General features: G+C 41.4%; 2 protein-coding genes across 5 annotated transcripts; one reads left to right on the top strand and one right to left on the bottom strand.

Moving 5' to 3' along the window:
* Nucleotides 1-1,963: 1,963 nt before the first annotated feature.
* Nucleotides 1,964-6,626, bottom strand: psma8 (proteasome 20S subunit alpha 8). Its single transcript, XM_052087859.1, has 7 exons — nucleotides 6,394-6,626; nucleotides 5,632-5,758; nucleotides 5,405-5,529; nucleotides 5,188-5,310; nucleotides 4,980-5,099; nucleotides 2,473-2,535; nucleotides 1,964-2,387 (listed from the first exon to the last, which is right to left on the bottom strand). The coding sequence occupies exons 1-7, from the start codon at nucleotides 6,493-6,495 to the stop codon at nucleotides 2,292-2,294; spliced, it is 756 nt and encodes a 251-aa protein (XP_051943819.1). The 5' UTR covers nucleotides 6,496-6,626; the 3' UTR covers nucleotides 1,964-2,291.
* A 408-nt stretch (nucleotides 6,627-7,034) lies between these two features.
* Nucleotides 7,035-19,873, top strand: ss18 (SS18 subunit of BAF chromatin remodeling complex). 4 transcript variants are annotated; one of them, XM_052087847.1, is made up of 11 exons: nucleotides 7,035-7,212; nucleotides 7,609-7,685; nucleotides 7,773-7,857; nucleotides 9,313-9,469; nucleotides 10,565-10,795; nucleotides 10,866-11,036; nucleotides 11,322-11,396; nucleotides 12,416-12,538; nucleotides 15,458-15,588; nucleotides 15,923-15,986; nucleotides 17,849-19,873. In XM_052087847.1, the coding sequence occupies exons 1-10, from the start codon at nucleotides 7,144-7,146 to the stop codon at nucleotides 15,938-15,940; spliced, it is 1,137 nt and encodes a 378-aa protein (XP_051943807.1). In that variant the 5' UTR covers nucleotides 7,035-7,143; the 3' UTR covers nucleotides 15,941-15,986; nucleotides 17,849-19,873. The 4 variants fall into 4 exon arrangements, with proteins under 4 accessions (XP_051943807.1, XP_051943806.1, XP_051943808.1 ...); XM_052087846.1 differs by lacking the exon at nucleotides 15,923-15,986; XM_052087848.1 differs by having other exon boundaries at nucleotides 15,923-19,873.
* Nucleotides 19,874-20,133: the final 260 nt, after the last annotated feature.

Genomic DNA, 20,133 nt, shown 5'->3' with positions numbered 1-20,133 from the left:
CCAACTCAATTAATTTCCTGCTTTCCTGCAAACTGGCTGGAACTTCTCAATAAATCATTAGGAAGTGAAATGACACGTGCATGTTACCGAGATCCATCCATTAAATTAACATGAAATTAGACGTTACAGGTACTACACTTTGCATCCATTTTCAACATCGCCTATCCTGTAGAAGGGTGGCCCGGTAGCCCAGTGGTTAGTGCGTTGACCTCACAGTGCAGAGGTCGCGGGTTCGATCCTGGCGCCGGTCTTCCTGTGTGGAGTTCGCATGTTCTCCTCAGGCCTGTGTGGGTTTTCTCCGGGTACTCTGGTCTCCTCCCACATTCCAAAAACATTCATGACAGGCTGATTGAACACTCCAAATTGGCCCTAGGTGTGAGTGTGGATGTTTTTTTCCCCTTCCTCTCCATGATTTTGTGGTGTCACACAGCCCTTTAGACTGCTGGTTTAGGTCCGCCCCTATCTTGCAAGAGCAGATGTCCACATTCACAAGCAATGTAAGCGTCATCGTTAATAAGTCCATCATGAAAAGAAATGTTAATAATTTAGTTGTAAATAGATTCTTTGCCTATCTGGAAAATCTCAATACAGTACTCTCAGTCAAATTTATTATTATTATTATTATATAATGTCAAGTCCTTTTTTTCCTTCCAGATGGCCTCTAGAAAGTGGACCCAGAGTTGGAGTTCGGATATCACTGATCAATACCAACAGCTTCATTTTCTGACGTTTTCCGTCTTCTGGGGAGTCTGATATTCATTTAAATGTAGAAATATATTCCTTTTGATTGACAGCCAGATGCTCTTCCTGAAGAGATGAACAAACACGATTGCGTTTATTTATCATGGAGTCAGCTGAGATCCAAGAGTGCATTTCTGAAAATGCAGAGCAGCTCCACAAGCCCAATGTCCAAACTCAAGAATTCACGTTTTTTCTTGATCCTACCTAAAACAGTTAACCAAAGTTATGTGTAACTCTGCTAACAGCGATAAAAACAGAATGCTCAGAATGAGTTCCTTTGCCAACATATAATCAGGTCCCATATCGGAGACACTCCAAAGAAGACAAATGGCAAACAAAGTGCAGTTGCTCTTGTCAAGGCAGCCAGTGCACCCACTCAGGAAATCCTGGCTCGGGGAGATGACTCTAAATGAAGGACTTTAACCATTCACCATTATGTCTTTGCTGGAGAGTCGGAGGGAAGCCCCCGGGGCCCCTCGGCACGGCATAGCGCAAGTTTTTTCAAAGGGGCTCCCAGATTAAAGTCCCTGAAAGTCCCATTGGGGTCTGAGGCCAGGATCCCATTAAGCAGCCCTTCCACACCGCCGGCCATAATTGTGTCATTGAGAATTCACAGCAGCGCTGGCTTGATAAGCGAATTTAAGGTGTAAAAGGGATGGCGGTGGAATGGTGGAGAGGGTCTAGTTAGGCCACCATTAGATGCTGCGTTCACACCTCACTAATTTAAAATGACAGAGGGTTGCAAGTGATGCATGTTCCACACCGTCGACAAATGAAAAATGACTCACTTTTATAGCCACTCGCACAAGAGTGCTGTGAGTGGTGTTTTTGCCGCGGTTAGATTCATGGAATAAAGGTAGAGGGAACAACAACAAAAAAAAACATTGAAATTTGATGTCACGGAATATAATGTTGGTGAATAAAGCAGGTATTTAAAGTGTGATTTCAATGAACTGGTGCATTTTTTACAATGTTTTTGGAAAAGATTACGGCATATTCACATGTTGATTTCAAAGGCCTGAAGCAAATATCGGTAGATTATGTATGAGTATTATAACTGCAAATGTTGTGTCGCTAAGAATAAAAAACAATTCATTTGTCCCCCCTAGGCCTATGTTTTGTACGACCCCACTACAAAGCTTAAAATATTGTGATGTGTTTTTTTTTTAGATATTGTGATGTGTTTTTCTCTTCTGCGCCAGGATACGAAGGTCAGCAAGACTTTATAAACAAGCGATCTTTTATTGAGAATTGTTCCCAATTACAATTCTGATTGGTCTCTTGTGGACCTGTGATGTTTGTCACCATCAAAGCACTTTGATGAATGATAGAAAAGTGTCCTTAACGTGAGGCCTAACTTGAGTGCTGCGTGTATGTATGAGTATTTATACACTTAAAACAGCTGGCGGTATCGTACATCTGCTGCAGTATCTCAAGTTAGGACTCACCTCTTTACAGTGAAATAAATGAGTTATCAGCCCCTTCTACCTTCCACGAAAGGCTACTTCCATATCCAAGCGCAATTAAAAAACTTTTTTTTTAATGATATTTCAGGTGGACTTTTTCTGCTTCTTCTTTTCGGCCTCTTCCTCTTTTTCTTTCTCGATCTCAGCCACCAGAGACTCTATCTCCTTGGACTCGAGGATCTGAGAACAGCCAACAGACACTCATGATGAGCTTACAGGGAACTCTCATCGAACGCACAAGTGAATCGACGTGAATGGAGATCACCTTCAATGGTTGATTTCGTCTGATAACAGCCAGTTCGATATTTTTCCCACCCGATTGGACCACCTGTTGAATGAATACAAAATGAGAGTGCGGACAATGAATGGATGGTGGAAGCAATGAGGTCAAAAGTGGTGGTAGTTCAAGCAAATTGGAGCAATAGAGCAACGCGGGTCTTTTTGGAATGCGTGTGTGTATTTTTTTATTATTATTTTAAAATAAAACAACTGAAAGACATTCTTCTTTTTCCCGGGAAATTCTTATTTATCCAGATGTACCTATAGACTGCTGCTATTACCCAACACCGGAATTAAAGTGGTATCTTGCTCACATCCCCTTTTACAGCTGATTGATGGTGGACACTTAATTAACAATGCATCACTTTCTTATTAGCGTTTCACGAGGGCGTTCCACCACGCCACATTTGTCAAAGTATGTGTTGAATGACCTTGAAGAAAAAAAAGAAAAGGGCTTTCAGTAAACTGTCCCCACGAAGTTTAAACCGCGGAATTGTCCGTGTATTGTTAAAGTGGAGTACACACATCACAATAATCTCTGCAAACCCCTCCCGATCAAATTATATGAACACGAAGTTAAGGTGACTCTGAAAGACTATCTGGGGCAATTATCCTATTGTGTCGGGTAGGTTAAGAGGTTTTTCCCCCCCCTTATTAATTCAATGGTCAGAGGGCAACAATTTGAACGTTAAAGGTCAAGTGTGAAGAAATTTCAGAAAATCCCAAATGAAGTATTTAAGCCACAAGTAATTGAACAAAATAAATTCAAGAAATCATTTCGTAAATTTGACCAAGTAACCATTTTCCCAAAGTGAGCTCCTGATGAGCGACAAACCTGGAAGTGTGATGTCACCTGAAGGACAAAAATAGTGGGGCTCACTATGGAAAGTGTACAAAGCAGGTCAGAAATTCTGAAAGCGTTGTTTCAAACCTATCTGAGGGGCTCCGGGTGTTGGAAGAGTTGGGGGAAGAGAAGGTTCTTGGTAAGATGTATATGATAGACCAAACATGTAGGAGCCAGATGCTCAGGATGCAGAATATGTGGTGTGCCCGAACAGCGGGAAATGGAGTGGAGACGACACCCATCGTGATTGCAAGAATGGTAGCCCGTACAGGCTGAGATGATTATCCTAGCGTGATTGTTTGTGATTCGATGCTGTGCCGTGCTGTAAATTGTGCACGGTGGGATGAGCTACTTGGTCTGTGGATTCCCGCGAGCACTGAGAGCACACGTCATAGTGGGTTGTCGTCCTACATCGTCACTGCTAAGGTAGTTCTGTTAGATTGTTGGCCACTACGCACATTATATCGGCAGCATTGTGAGTTGCAAACCATGAGCGAGGAGTCCATCCATGTACCCACCATGTAACGCGTTCATCCAGGAATATATCCACGTACACGCATATTTTGAATCGAATGTTTTCATAAACAACAGCCAGAGTTGTACGTTGATTGTCATGTCTACTTTTTGCAAATTGTTAATCATAAGCAAAAGGGTTGCGAAAACAGAGGTCGTCGATGTGCTTGTAGCAAAGAACGCTCGTCGACACTGCCGTGAAATTTATTCATTATTGGGAGAATGACACGGTATTTTTTCACATTTTCCAGTCCATTTACGTGCCCGACTTCTTTCTTTTGGCCAATCAAACAACTGTTTGCCTGAATGTGAACAGCGCATCGCCACACAGCACCGAGGCATATTGACGAATAACTCGTGTCGGCATTCTGTAAATGACGACACTAGCCGGAGTCTGTTGAACAAAAGCAATTTTGTTGTTCAACACGTCGCTATGAGTCCAACTATGAACATGGGTGGTATTCATTAAAAATCCAACAACAACAAAAAAAAAACAACTAATGAAAGCATTAAATAGTTTTAGCTCCAACTATTACTTAAAAGATGTTTGGATAAAGTTTACTTCACACTTCGCCTTTAAACCTGCCCAATATTTGAAGGCAAATCCTTACATGTGCGGATAATGCCATGTTCTTGGACTACCTGGGTATGACATAAAATTTAAAAATAAGAAGCAAGCTGAAGCTAACTCCAGTACTGGGCACAAAAAGAGGAGCAACTGGTGGTGTTGAATGTTTGCATAACGGGTCTCACAAGTCATTCACCGCAATGAAAATGACAAAGACTGCATCCACAATTATTTCTACTCCTTTCGCAACTTATCTGTCCACTTCTTTGTATTTACCTGCAGTCTGGGATCTCCAGTGGCACCATACTACCTCCCACTGGTCAAATTTAGTACTACAACGCATATCCGGTTTTGTTTGTCCAAATGTAGTTGTGTGTGCCCGAAGTGGTCATCTCATTTAACCCAAATGAAGTTTTTTTTTCCTCATCACGTGTTGGGTCTCTTACATGTTGAAACCATTTTTAAGGGTTTAAAAATCCCTACCTTACTAAGAATTACTCCACGATGGAAAGTCCAATCAGTTGTTGTATTTAAAGAATGTTCTTCTTAAAGAGCACATTAAACCCACCTCGAGCAGAGCTTTGATTGCCAACTTGATCGCTTCATTGTCTCCAGCGATGGCTTCGTCTGTGTAGTTCTTCTCCAGAAACTCCCTGACAGTTTTGGCACTACGGCCAATCGCGTTCGCCTAACAGGATATGGAAGATGGCGCTCACATTTCACATTTGGACACGTGCAGCATGCATAGTACAAGACCAAAGACCAAAGTAAGTCACCTTCCAGGCGTGGTAGGTTCCCGACGGATCAGTCTGATACAGCCTTGGAGTTCCATCGTAGTCAAAGCCAACAATCAAAGCAGAGATGCCGAATGGCCTGCGACCGTTGCTTTGAGTGTAACGCTAAAATGTTTCAAACATTTCAGTGTAAACATTTCGAATGACATGGATGCGACCAGTCAGCCACCAATTTATTGAATGACAACAAAAGATGCACCTGTTTCAAGGTGGCTATGTAACGCGTTATGTATTCCACAGTGACAGGATCCTCCACAGTCAACCGGTGGCTCTGGCACTCAACACGTGCTCTGTTTATCACGATACGAGCGTCCGCTGTCAGCCCTGAAAAAGGTCAGTGAAAAGGAATTAGGAACCCAACAAGAAACGAATGACATTTTATCACTTGCATGCATGTCTTATTCAGAAATGTATTTAGTGACTCACCTGCAAATGCCATGCAAACATGCTCGTCAAGGGCGCATATCTTGCGGACAGTTCTCTCCTCCTGCAACTTTGCTACAGATTTCTTCTCAACTCCGAGAACGACGATATCTTTGCCCCTGATTCCCACCTATTTCACACACAAAAAAGAGCAACTTAATGCAGGGGCTTACTCCATTGGGTATTGGGTGGGGTAATCTGAAGGACATACTGTAAAATAGCAATAAATCTCGCGAAACAGATAAAGTTGTGGTCACAAATGAAAACCACGCAACGGAATGAATCAGCAATTGCGAAACCCCAAAGTAGCGAGAGAATATTGCATATTAAAAAAAGACTTGTGTTTTTGGCGTCTACATGCACTTAAAACATTTAAAAGCTATGGATTTTTGGGACAATCAAGTTTGACTGACCTAAACCAGGTGACAAGACAATCAGCTTGTACTTTTTTAAAAAAATTAATACTATTCGACAAGAGCATTCTGCTCCTGTTTATCAAATTGATCTTAACTTGGAAAACTAAAAGCTCTTTGAGCATGACACAGCGACCAAATACTAACCAATAACAATTCTTAATGTATGGTTTCCAGCAAAACACGCTTCTAGAACGTATTCCCAAAAAACCTAAGCCACAATGACTGCATAATAATATTCATAGCGCGAACTATAATGAACTGTGAGCTTCAGCACTAGAGAAGCACGTTAGCCACAAGGTAACTAGCTAGCGTTGGCGTTAGCTTTTTTTAGTTTCATTTCCCAACTGACCGCCGTAGAGCCTTTCTTTACAGCTTCTTGCGCGTACTCCACTTGAAAGAGATGGCCATCCGGGGAGAAGACGGTGATAGCTCTATCGTATCTTGCTGCCATAGCCTCGCAAGACGCGTACAATAAAAAGAAGAAAAGAGAGACTTTAGCCAAATGATTCAGCTAGTTTTTAGCCGCAAGTCACTCAATCGAACGCTGCCGTTTGTTGAGAACAGCGCATGCGTATGAACTCTGAGATCGGAAGCCACTACTACGAAAATGGTTAACTTGTTAAGCTAGTTCATTTCATGAAAAAAACTAAATATTATAGTTTCAATTTAAATATTAAAAATATGAAAGCTTCTGAAGTGTCGGTGATAACTGAACAAAAATGTTCAAATACAATATTTATGTGTGTTCATTTCCTGTGGCCTCCGGACTGTTGCAATACACGTAACATAGGGGTTAAATGAGTTTGATTGTGAAAATATATACCTTCTTATATCAATATACTACTTATATTTACAATAATATAGTTTATGAAGAATAGTTAGACATCGTACGAGTCGCTGTAGACATATTATGACATAAACACTTTTAAAACAGACTTTCAAATCAGTTTCACCCCCCCGCCTAAAACGGACGAGTGCATTACAGCATTGCGTCTTATTCTATTCCATCAAATGAGTTTGGTTGTACAGATTTGCTAAGTCTGCGCGCGACTTTTAGCGTTTTATGATCTCGGTCATTTAATTCAGCTCAAGTATCACCATGTCGGTGGCGTTCGCACCTCACAGACAACGTGGCAAGGGTGATATCACCCCCGCCGGAATACAGAAGGTAATTTATCATTTTGAATGCGTCGCAGAATGGAGGCTGTGCTATTTGAGACGATGCTAGCCTCTAGTGCTATCGTTGTCCATCCGACTCCGACTGGCTACGGACGGATTGGGTACAATGATGCGAATCTCGGTGGGATGAATGTGAACCTGCTATATGCGGACTATAAAACACGTCCACGCTCATTTGGAGTTTTGTTTTCGACCGAGCTTCAGTCTCTGTTTCAGTGTTGTGAGAGTTCATTTTTAGCAACCTAGCGAGACGCTTCTTTTGTTAGCACCAAACGCACGTTTTATTAAACGCCCCTTTTTAGTACCGCAGTCAAGACAGTCATTTAGAATTGTATGAAAAAAACAGCACAATGCATAACTCTTGCATGTCTGCTCGCTTTTGCAGTTACTTGATGAAAATAACCATTTGATTCAGAGTATTATGGACTTCCAGAGCAAAGGCAAAACAACAGAGTGTTCACAGTGAGTTGTCGTCCTCCATTGTTATAATTGAGCTTCTTTTTTTTTAAATAAATGAACTGTTGGTGATAACCCACTGCACTTTGACAGGTATCAACAAATACTGCACAGAAATTTAGTGTACCTGGCCACAATAGCAGACTCTAATCAGAACATGCAGTCTCTTCTCCCAGCAGTAAGTATCCACACGTTTTGGGATGTTTTTAAGGTGATGATGACCTCACTCCCTTGTTTTCTTTATGTGAATGAATAGTTGTTTAGCTGTTTGGTTTTATTGTGTGTGTGTGTGTGTGTGTGTGTGCGTGTGTGTGTAATCACAGTGATGTCTAAATCACAGGTGTCAAACTCGGGTCCTTGAGGGTCACTCTCCTGCATGTTTTATGTTTCCCTTCTCCAACACACTGATTCAAATGATCAGGATCATTATATGGCTCTTGCAGAGCTAGTTATGTGTTGGAGCTAGAGCCAAGATCGGTCCTTAAAAATCGAGCCCGACCCGAACCGGCCCGAGGGTTTTTAAGCCCGACCCGGCCCGAGCCCGATCACTGAGCTTGATTTACAGGCCCGAGCCCGAAGCAAACCCGACATTTCATATTTTATTTGTTAGGACTCGGGAGGAAGAGGGGTGCTTTCTGATAACAAAGCCTGTCTTTTGGAACGAAATCTAAGTTAAACAATATGTGTGTGTGTGTGTGTGTATAATATATAATATATGTGTGTGTGTGTGTGTGTGTGTGTATAAACATTTACATCTTTTATATTTTTGTTTCTAAAGAGGTTACAATTTTCTATCATTGACAGATTTTTTTAAGAGTGGACGAGGAAAATTTTAGGCCTTCCGTCATTTTGACGGGTTGAAAATTGGGCCGTAAACCACCGCAGCAGTACGTCCTTAAGAATCTAGCGCGGCACGATAACAGAGAGAAGCAGAGAGACAAAAAAGAATAGTGATGGGTGGATCATAGACAGAGGCAGAAAGGAGTTCTTTTAATTGTCATTGCAAGAGTTTAGCACAGTACGTGTTGTGATGAGGCGACTTGTGTTTTTTGTTTTTTTTTGCGAACAGCTTTGATCAAAATGTGATTGATGTCTGTGTGAAGGGTCATTGTTCTACATGTGCCCTACAATTGGCTGGCAACCAGTGTAGGGTGTATTCCTCTTCTCGCCCAAAAGTCAGGTGGGATAGGGTCCAGTTGACCCGCGACTTGAATGAAAAATAAATCACAGAACAAATCTCTCTCATTCCAACACAAATTTGGATTATGTCTTTTCCGTAAGAAAGGGACTGGCATAAACAAAAGAGCCTCATATGGTTAAAAAAATGCAACAGCTAAGATAAGATGTCCTTTATTTGTCCCACACTGAGATCTTGTGGTAGCCTCAACTTTTTCATGGTACTTTGACAGTGACTCTCCCAAAACTAACCGGTTTCTAATGATTGTCTTGTCAGGTGGGATAGGTCCAGCTCGCTTGTGACGTTAATGAAGACAAGTGCTGTTGAAATGTGTTCTTCTGTAAACTACAAGCTCAAAAATGCAATGTGTTCATTTTTTCCCCTCGTGATTTGTCAGAGTGTTGCTTCCCCCCGCCCCACCTGACCAATTCATTTATGTTTTACGTGCATTTGCAGCCACCCACTCAGAACATGGCCATGGGCCCCGGTGGGATGAACCAAAGCGGAGGTCCGCCTCAGCCCAGTCACGGTCACAACATGCCCTCCGAGGGTATGGTGGGCTGCGGCCCGCCTGCCCCGCACATGCAGAACCAGATGAACGGACAGATGCCTGGTAAGTGGCCTTTCCCTCCATCTTGTGCTGTTTTTTCCCCCTCCCTGTTCCCCTTCAGTTCTTCTCACTTGGGTTGCTTAGCAACAGTGCAGACCTGCGCGGAAGGTTGTGCCACTGAAGGATGATGTCACCAGTTTGTCTTAGGCCGTAACTCTTTCTCTTATTGTGATCTAAATTGTCTCATTCCAAAGTACCTACTGATGTATTGACATTTCTCTTCTTTTATGTAATGTATTTTTTATGGGCCTTTTTGCTGAGAAAAAAAGAAGCCTTCAGGCTTATTCAAATGAATACGGTGTATGTCTTTTTTTTAACCTCCTGGCATCCATTTTATTTTGTTTTGGCATTTGTCCACGTGTAAACTATTTTAAATCAAAAAAAAAATCGAGTTAACCCCAGTTCAGTTTGAATGTGAATGTGCTTTGCCGCCTTGTTAGGATTACTAATTGTGGATATTGTTTTTGAATTATTATTCAAATATCATTTATATCTTTATTCACTGCAGAAGATGCCCACTAATCATTGCACTATAAATTAAATTTTGTGCAATTTAGGGCTGCAATCTGAGATCATTTTAATAATTGCTTAATCTATTGATTTTTTTTGTCCATTAATTGAATTAAAAAATGATCATCATGAAATCTTTTTTTTTCTTTCCCAAAAACAGGACATCATTCCAAATTGACATTACAGAAACATGAATTCTGATTCGCCTAATTTGGGCCGTGAGATGTCAGAAAATAGGCAAAAATAATTGTTTTCAAAGTAATACCAATTCTTTCATTTTGATTGGACACAAAGATAATCAATCAGCTTTTATGGAGGACAACAGACATCGAAAACTATTGCTAAGAAGCTGGAATTCTGAGCATTTGAACAATTTTTAGTTCAACAAGCTCTCTAACCAATCGATTGGTTGATTCACAGAAATATTTATCAATTAATTTGCTCATCGATTAATCTTTGCAAGTGGTTAGCGTGTCTGAATCCACCACCTTGAATGAAAATCCGATGTGTGAAAGAAAGTGGATTCTATATAAATCTCTTCAGATGCCATCATGAGTTATCTGTATTGTAAATGTCATTTATGCCCAGGGCCCAATCACATGCCCATGCAGGGCCCCGGTCCAGGCCCTAACCAACCCCCGAACATGCCGGCCGGCTCTATGAACATGCCACCGAGTAACCACGGCACGATGGGCGGCTACAACCACGCTGTCCCTTCGTCGCAGGGCATGCCAGCGCAAAGCCAGATGAACATGACGCAGGGCCAGCCCATGGGCAACTACGGGCCGCGACCCAGTATGAACATGCAGCCCAATCAAGGTAAACGCACGCACTTTGATGTTCATCTCCCGCTGCTGTGCTCTTGAGGTTTCTATCCGATCTGCTTCAGGCCCCATGATGCACCAGCAGCCTCCCTCCCAGCAGTACAACATGCCTCCGGGTGGGGGCGGCCAGCACTACCAAGGCCAGCAGAACCCAATGGGTATGATGGGCCAGGTTAACCAGGGCAATCACGTCATGGGGCAGAGGCCGATGCCTCCGTATAGACCGCCTCAGCAAGGTATCCCAGTTCCTGCGTGTGTGTGCGTCTGTGTGGAAGCTGTACTTGTGGATTTTCCTCTTCCCTTTCCCTAACCCACTTTCCTGCACTTCTTACTCTCATTTCTCCCCATACACCGCCACACGAGTCGCTCACAAACACCTTCAGGATCCGGGATGGAATACATTTTCAGAGTAGTGGTGCGAAAGCCAAATGCCAACACCTTCCCTCATCAACCTCACACATCCGGTCCAACAGCACCTTGAATCTACCGTACTTGTGTGTCTGTTGTGTATGTGTATGTAGGACCCCCTCAGCAGTACCCAGGGCAGGAAGACTACTATGGGGACCAGTACAGTCACGCACAGGGAGCCTCGGAAGGTAGGAGAAATCCTTCCAGTCAGACCAGCACTTGTGTTAACACACAAATGATGCAATGAGACTGTGTGATTCAAAAGGCCCCCCTCAAAAACACACTCATCCCAGTTTCTTTATTAATTTCTGGGGGGGAAAAAGTGACCTTGGCCCAAGACATGATATCATCCCTTTCCAAATTGTGTACACCATCCCCCAAGAGTCAGCAGTCTATTCAATCATCAGATTTTTTTACCGCCATACTTGCCTGTGCTTGCGAAGCACAGCCACACATGGATACTGAACAGCTTTAACCTCTTTACTTTCTTCATTCATTTAACATTTACTTTGTGTGTAGCCCCCAACCCCTCACCTTCCTTCCACTAACAACACTCTTTCTCTCTAATTTTTCATACGTAACACAAAACATTTCCTTTGAAAATAAGGACAGCAATATTTTTCCTCTTACCGTGAACAGTGTTGACTTACCATTGCTGGACACTTTCTTAGGTACACCTGTGCATTCTGGTGAATTGTCTCCAGAAGTGTATCCATTTAACAGTACAATAAACACATACATACTGTATGTGCAATAGTTCTTTATATTTTCATATTCATCTGTGGTTGATAAGGCGAAGCATGGCAAGCCTCTGTTGCAGAACTGAACGTGTGCAGGCCATAGTTGCAGCCAAATGCCATATCTCTTGTCCGTATACTTTCTTTGTGTTACGATCTACATTAGCTACCATAGCCTCGGCAATTCGCTTCTTCGTTGACAATTGTACCGTGTTGTTTGTGGTTACAAAAACAAAGAATAACTACAAAAAAACCATATAGTATATGTGGCGCCTCAAAACTCTGTTTCCTGATAGTGCATTATTCCCCACTGTAGAGATGTTTTTTTTTTTTTTGCATGCGTCTGTGTGTGTGTGTTGCCGATCACCGACTATACCTAAAACGGCTCTGGAATGCTCTGCGCTGTTACCAATGTCTTGCATTTGATGGGTGTATTGACCCAGTTGTATCCTTACTCACACCACTTGAAGGTAATGCCCAGTATGGTCAACAGCAAGAAGCCTATCAGCAAGGCCCCCCACAGCAGCAGGGTTACCCTCCTCAGCAGCAGTACCCTAGTCAGCAGGCCTACCCGCCGCCGCAGCAGGGCTATGGTGAGTTTGAATATTTTACCTTGAGACCGTGACAACAATAGTCGGTTTTAAACGCCTCCAGATTATAATCCCTTTTGTTTTGAGTTTAAACTCTAGTTTCACTTGACATAAATCGTAATGATACCAGTAACATGATTATATTTTTCTCCCAGAATACACTTTGACACCTACCCTCATCTGAAGTTGAGTGAATAAACGGGCCCCGCAGCTATTTTCGAAAACTTGATTTTTGTCATTAATGCGTCTGTAGGCGTGACAGGAATCTGTAAAATCCATTTCAGCATAAGGGTTGACATGGAGTTGTGAAAACATGGTTTCATAGGCACAGTACATAATAGCTTTGGAGGAGACTCTCACACTCAATTTGGAGTGTTCAATCAGCCTGCCATGCATGTTTTCGGATTGTCGGAGGAAACCGGAGTACCCGGAGAAAACCCACGCAGGCCCGCGGAGAACACCACTGCCAGCACTCTACAGATTGGCGGGCATCGCACCCCACCACACATACGTAGAGACATTCATGTAAGGACACAAAAGCATAGTCAAGAAAATGACCCAAGACACCCCCTCTATGGTCATAGTGACTCAATAAGAAGACTGAAGTCCAGAAAGAGCTTTATGACCGTCCTGAGTTTAGATCCTGAGCAGTCAACAAACCACAGGCTCGAAAACTGGAGAGAATGGGACAGCTTTGCACTAAATGGTGCAATCCAAAGCCCAAACGAACATCTTCCATCCAAGTGGAACTGCCCTCTCAAGAAAGAACTGGGTGACATTAAATAGAGCAAGAACCAGAGTAGGCAAGACTGGAAACAACACCTATAAATGGAGACTCTCACTCAGCAGTGAATGTCTGTGTTGCCCCCCAATACAAACAATGGCGCACATTCTTCGGGATTGTGAACTGGGGCCCACCTGCACAGATCAACACCTCTTAGACCAGGGGTGCCCAAACTTTTTGGACCGAAGATCTACTTTTCGATCAACTAACCTCCCGGGATCTAACCTTACCGGCACTCGCACACACACGCACACATGAATGCCATGACTGAGGCATGCGATGCACTTTTGCAGCCTGTTAACTATCGTAGCTCACACGTACAGTTTTAAAGTGCTTCCCTGGGCCCTCCGAGATTCCTATTCTTTGTCCGTGCCCTCGGTGAATTGTATATGAAGCAAACTCTAAATGACAATAATGACGATAAAAGATGGAGCGCAACAGCTCTGATTACAAGCTGCAATTACAGACTGCTGAGCGCAAACAACTTCCGGTGATGTACTCACGAGCCACCGTAAATTCAAGATTTACGTGCTTTATTTTATTTTTTATTTTTTAATTTTTTATTTTTTTGTGTGTGAAAATGAGACTGAGGATGATTAGGGTGCAGCGTACATTAACACAAAAAATATTACATGTACAAAAACACAAATGGTTGTTTTTGTTGTTGTTGTTTTTTTTTTCTCCTCGACACTCTTCGGATCTACTTGGGACCTGTCTTAGATCTACCGGTAGATCAGGATCTACCTAATGGGCACCCCTGTCTTAGACACTAGTGATGCTGCCAAGCAATGGATCCAGTACTGGCGCGACAAGATATGATGATGACTTCCAATTGTCACAGTCAAGTAATGACAGCTCTGTCGCTATATTTAGTGACAGTACTGCTTATCCTCCAACACCACCAGTGATGCTTTTGTCTCCCCCGCCCCCTCCCCCCTAAAAAATCTAGCAATTTTTACTGGTATTTTTAAAGATTAGTCCTCCCTGTCCACACTGTCAATGAAAGGCGCCTGCGGGAAGCCACCGCAGGCTAGTTTAACACTATCCCCTAAAAAAACAAGCGCCCATAAGGCTGTTTCTTAATACCAAAAAAAAAAAAAGTCTGGAAGATCAAGTAAAAGAGTAACTTTAAAACGAGCTCACTTGCAATGAAGTGTAACCACAATTATGTTGCTCATGCGAGTATGGTAGGGAGACTTTCCATCCCTCAACCTGAGTGTAGGCCAAAGCTCAAGTTAGTAATGAGCTTGTGTAGCAAGGCAAAGCTTGTGAGGGGAGAACCATCTGCTACACATGTTTACGCACGCACGCACACACATACACACACGCTTCTCCCTCGCCCTCACTAGGTTATGCTCAGCAGCATAAGGCATGACAAGCACCTAATGATGCTGCGTGGGCCTCGTTTGACTTGATACCCAGTAAGGCTTTGCTTAGTTCCACATATCCTGGCTAGTTTCACCAAATACAATGTTTTTTTTTCAGTTTGACTCTATTGCTACCTCCTCATGTTTTAAATTAAATTGTTTTTTTTGTTTTTTGTTTTTTACAATAAAGCCTGCTTCTCTAATGAAGACCAACATCATTTCCTTGAATGTCTCCCTCCATAAGGGAACTACTGTGTGGCCCCAACCTAAATCGCTCAAGGCAAAACGTAGTGCGAACAAATGAGTTTGATTTTGCATCGTCCTTTGGTTGTCATCCATCATCTTTTCATGGCATCCAGTTAATGGTTGGAAAGATATTCCAGAGAGTGCGACCAACTCTAGTAATTATTTTTTTCTTTTTTTGCCTGACTGAAAATTCACAGTGAAGTAGTTCATGACCGCATTTCCTCTTGTCGTGTTCTCAAAGCTTCACACCACCACTAAACTTGTAGGAAAATCTCGTTTGACCACAAGAGGAAAAAAATGGAGCTTTTTGGTGAGTCACATCAGCTCCTTGTATACACACGCAATAAGATAACATCAAGAAGGCTTGTTTCTTTTCTGAGGATGCTTTGCTAAATCCAGCGCAAGGTGTTTTTGAATCTGCGCTGGGCACAACAAAATCTTAAAACTATCCGGTCAGAAACGGTAGTTTGCCATTCAGCCCAGATTAATCATTCCTTCATTCTTTTAACACAATTTTCATTTTAGTTCCTTCTCAGAATGCCCCGGGACAGTACCCCAACTACCCCCAGGGGCAGGGACAGCAGTACGGTGGCTATCGCCCCCCTCAGCCCGGACCCCCGCAAGGCCAGCAGCAGCGCCCTTACGGCTACGACCAGGTGAGTATACACTGTGAACAGCGATATTCTATACAGTGCCAACTGCACACATGGCTGTAGTTTGTCACTCATTTTTGACTCAATGGTGTGTATTTTGTGCATGCTCTCATCGTATTTGCGCTTACTTGTGTATGTCGCTATTGCCATTCCTGTTTTAACCTCGGTTGTGTATTCTGGCTAATGTGGCATGCCCCCTTCAGGGAAAAAATATGAAGGCTTCTTTCATAGGTTTGCTGCTATAACTGCCGTGGTTCTTCTTGCCCTGTAATATCCTGTGGTCTCGAATGTTGGGGACCAGAGCTACACTTTGACATATTTATCTTTGAATATTCAGGGGCACATGAGGAAATAAAGGCCCGGGGATTTGAACCCCCTGACTAGCTCTATAAGAAGCAAAGGTAAATGGTTGCTGTGAAGACCTCAACGTCCAATCTAGATGTTTTGAACACCTAGCCTCAATTTTGCATTTTATGTTTTCCTTCTGTCTCTTTTCTTTCCTTTTTCTTCTCCTCTTTCTTTTGTAAGGTGAAAAGATTGCCATTTGTGTTCCTTTTTAACACTGTTGGTTAGCCAGGGGTCGAATTTATAAGCAATTGAGGTCAGGAAACAACATGCTTTGCCAAGACTCAAAACACATACATTCTGTTTATGTGTCTTTACTTAATATTTGCAACAAAAAAAATGTGTCATTCTTTGGATTGAAGTCATACTATTAAATTAAACACACTTCGACCCCTGTTTAGAAATACATTAGCTACCACTTCCTTGCCCTGAATCTGTATCACTGAACAGAACCATCCTCGAGTACAGTGTTTCTCAAATTTGTTCACATAAAAAAAAAAAAAACAGATCAAACAATTTACACTCCTGATATACAAAATCAGTAGCCCTGTTTACTAATCCAGCAGTTTACTGTGGACTAGTTCAAGTTGAAAGGCTGAACAGAAGAACAATTTGGATCTAAACTTCACGAAAGCCGGATGTTTTCCGCAATCTAAAGTACAACCAACCATAATGGAGTGAATGGAGCGCTCATACATCAACGGGTGTTAGGGCCACACTGCAAAGCAAAGAAACAAAATACTATACTGCAAAAATAAAGCTGTAAACCTACTAGGATAAAAGGCATAATTCTTTCGATTTCTTTTTTTTGTTTGTGACTTATTACAAGATAAAATTGTATTTTGTGGGAAAGCGGGAGAATATTCTGAGAATCGTCATGATTTAAAAATGCCAACCAAAATATGGGTGATGTGAAGTTTTTTTTGTTATACTTTATTATACTGTAAGTTTCAGGAAAAAAAAATGAAATACATGTGCATAATATTTTTGAAGCCATTGTGTAAACTGCCGACATTCAAGAGAGCTCTCGGTGGCAAGTCTCAGATGGATGCGTGCTCTCTGCCGGAATATGAAATTTATTTAAGGACTTTTTTTTCCCTGCTGAGAATAGCTCTTGTCACATTAACAATTTAAAAAAAAAGCATTCTTTTGTTGAACCCCACCTCGTCTTTTTTTAAAATTTCAATAATAGTAAATGCATTATGCCATTTTATTGAGGGGAAAAAAACCCTCTCTTAAATAATGTGAAGGATATTTTGTACTTTATCATGAAATTTATTTTTATTTAAAACATTTTTTTTTAAAAACAACTTGTAACTTTATTTTAAAACAAGTTTTTTTCTAACTACTTATTAAAAAAAAATTTTAAATTCCACTGTGAATAAAATCCTCCTTTTAATAGAAAAAAATAAAACCGAAAAAAATTGCCATTGTCATAGAATGAAGAATTTTTCTATAAAACCATAACAACAAAATACGACTTTTCCAGTGTGTTCCTAAGACTCATTCCAAATGAAAAGCAATTGCTTGCAGTTACTTGTTCCTTTTGCACTGACACAGCGGCACAACAGTCCGATCTGCTTCACATGTTTTCATTTATTCACGGACCCCCTCGTGGTTTCTTGGGGACCACCGGTGGACTGTGGGACACACTTTGAGAAACACTGCTCAAGCCAATCAAGAGTCCCACTGCAAACCTCCAGTGTCTCCAATAGTGTTTAGAGCTCGCCACTTGTGAGGATCTGCTCCCATCTGCTGGTGAATACAGGCAAATGCAGCCATATGTCATGGTGTGCAGTCTATCACAGAAGCCACAGATGTTTGTTGATAGCTCAGATGTCATTTTGTCTTGTCTTGATGTTTTATTTATATCTAAATCAGTAACTTGAGCCCTGTCACCTTTCTTCCTCCCTCACAGGGCCAGTATGGAAATTACCAGCAATGAGAAACGCCCCCCTCCCCCCTACAGATGACATGAGTCACAACAGCACAAACAAACGAACGGGAAAAAAATTTCTGTTTTTGGCTCATAAACATGTCTTCTCAACTTATCCTCCTCTCCCTTTTTTTAGTTTGTTTTTGTGGTCCAGTACGTATCAAAGCGGCAGTGCCTTAAAGATGGAGCTGCCTTATCCTTGAGCATTGCGTCGACTGTACGCCAAAATTTCATTTTTTTTAAATGATTTTATTTTTTACAGACGATTCAAAAGTAATTATACTGTGGTTCATGCTTCAGCTCCCTGTTAATAAGAAGCAATAATGCCAGCAGTAGGAGGAGGCTGTGTGTAAAAATGTAGAGGGACACGGCGTAAAGTTTAGATAGCAGCCAAACTTCCTTGTTACACCTGCCCATACAGGTACACGTCTATGTATGCGATGTGTTTTATTCTTTTTTTTTTTTTGAGGCAGATGACTTTGTATAAGACATTGGAAGCTAGTACTAAGATGTGTAAGTGTCAAGCAGTTTTTTTTTTTTTTGTGGGGTGGGGGGGGGGGTGTTGTTATCCAGCACATTGTTGTTATGACCTGAACCATTCAAACGATTTGCAATTGCCTTCCTTAAATTGTAATTAGGAGGAGAGCAAACTTGCCACAAGAACATGTTTTTATACTGAAAAGCATCTTTGCTGTACTAAATAAGCTGTGCCAAGTCTAGTGGTGAAAAAAAAGTTTTTTGTTGTTGGGGTTTTTTTTTGGCCGGGCCACAAGATGTGGTCAACAGTTTGTCGGGGTATGTAGCAGACACCGTTTTTGAACTCCAAGGAAGCGCAGCAACAAAAGAAGCGAAGGGCCACACTGAAAAGAAAAAGTGTAAAATGATGAGACATTTCAAGTATACACTTGTAATGTTAGCATGGTCCTATTGTTACGAGAGGAGTTACAAAGTTGTCAAATTTCATCTTTATGCTCGTAAAATTGATTTCTCATAAGTTACCGAAAATATTATTTTTAAAAATATTTGTGAGTTATTTCCTATGTAATGCATGGTGTCAAACTAATATTTGTCGGAAGATACATTGTAGTTGTGATCTGCTTTGCCGCAAAAACGAGAAGCTTTTCCATATATGTGATGCAAGATGATTAGAGGATGGTTCGATTTGAATATGAAATGATTCAATTTGGGTCAACTCGGAGAGATTCTGATTAGTTTGAAGGGAGTATGATGTAATTTCTTTTTTTTGTGAATTTATATGGGTTGGAGCCAATTTGTCAGTAATGCAATTGTGCGATGCCCTTCCAAGTTCTACAGGACCTCTCCAATAAAATGCAATTTGATCAGTATGTCCATATACCTCAAAGTGAAACAATTCTTGTAATATTATAAATTTAGTTGTCCTCAAATGACTTATTTCTCGTAACATTACAACTTCATCCCGGTCAAAGTTGTCTTAAGTACTGTACTGTATTTCGTTCTTCCGAAATGAACGCTTAATCCTCCTCTTATTTTCATTCCTTTTGTTTGTTTTCAGTGTGGCCCTCATACTCCTTTTGCCTATTGACTGCAATTTGATGAAATCGGAGGTCCTAAAACAATATTTCTGACAATGTGTTATGGCTAACAATGCTGGAATGTTTTCCTTCATTGGAGTACGTGTCTAGGCTGTTGTGTTTTTAAAAAGTAGTGTCGTATGTGAATATTAACGGCTGTCACATAATGTAATATAAGAAGTGAAACATAATGCTCATGTCACATTTCGGGGCTGCTCATGCAGTTTCCCCGTCACTGGCTTGTTTGGTGATGTGTCCCATGTACAGCAGCGAGAGGGTAACACTGGCCTCTCATATTGGTTTTATATATATTAAATATATATATCGATTTATATAAATCGATATATATAGTGCTGTTTTTAAATATTTAGCATTCCCATCCACACGGCGCTCCCATTTGTGCCATGGTAATGTAATACTGTACATTCTGACAATAAATTGGAGGAATCTTTAATCTGCTTTTGCACTCTCGTTTTTAAGTTTGACCTCGACAGCCACCGCCCGTCATTTCTCTCGTCCAAACAAGATGTTCACTGTGACTGCCGAGGCCGTTTTGAAACTTTTTTTGTGTGTGTGTTGTTTTCATTCCATCTGACGTCTAACATCTCTTGTCATGTCATATAAGGTAAGAACTTCTCAACTGTTTTGACATATTGCAGCATAGACACGATTGTGGTAAAATTAACTTTTTCCTGATAATTCGACTTTAGTATT

Source organism: Hippocampus zosterae, chromosome 15 (genome assembly GCF_025434085.1).
Source record: "Hippocampus zosterae strain Florida chromosome 15, ASM2543408v3, whole genome shotgun sequence".
Classification (NCBI taxonomy): Eukaryota; Metazoa; Chordata; class Actinopteri; order Syngnathiformes; family Syngnathidae; genus Hippocampus; species Hippocampus zosterae.
This window is presented reverse-complemented; position numbering and strand designations above follow the sequence as displayed.

What these genes read in the sequence shown, in the direction of transcription:
- psma8 (XM_052087859.1), bottom strand. Translation starts at nt 6,495, where the DNA reads ATGGCAGCAAGATACGATAGAGCTATCACCGTCTTCTCCCCGGATGGC. An exon ending in ACATAGCCACCTTGAAACAG is followed by an intron (nt 5,311 to 5,404) that starts GTGCATCTTTTG and finishes GAAACATTTTAG; the next exon opens with CGTTACACTCAAAGCAACGG. An exon ending in GACGAAATCAACCATTGAAG is followed by an intron (nt 2,388 to 2,472) that starts GTGATCTCCATT and finishes GGCTGTTCTCAG; the next exon opens with ATCCTCGAGTCCAAGGAGAT.
- ss18 (XM_052087846.1), top strand. Translation starts at nt 7,144, where the DNA reads ATGTCGGTGGCGTTCGCACCTCACAGACAACGTGGCAAGGGTGATATC. An exon ending in CCCCCGCCGGAATACAGAAG is followed by an intron (nt 7,213 to 7,608) that starts GTAATTTATCAT and finishes TCGCTTTTGCAG; the next exon opens with TTACTTGATGAAAATAACCA. An exon ending in TGCAGTCTCTTCTCCCAGCA is followed by an intron (nt 7,858 to 9,312) that starts GTAAGTATCCAC and finishes GTGCATTTGCAG; the next exon opens with CCACCCACTCAGAACATGGC.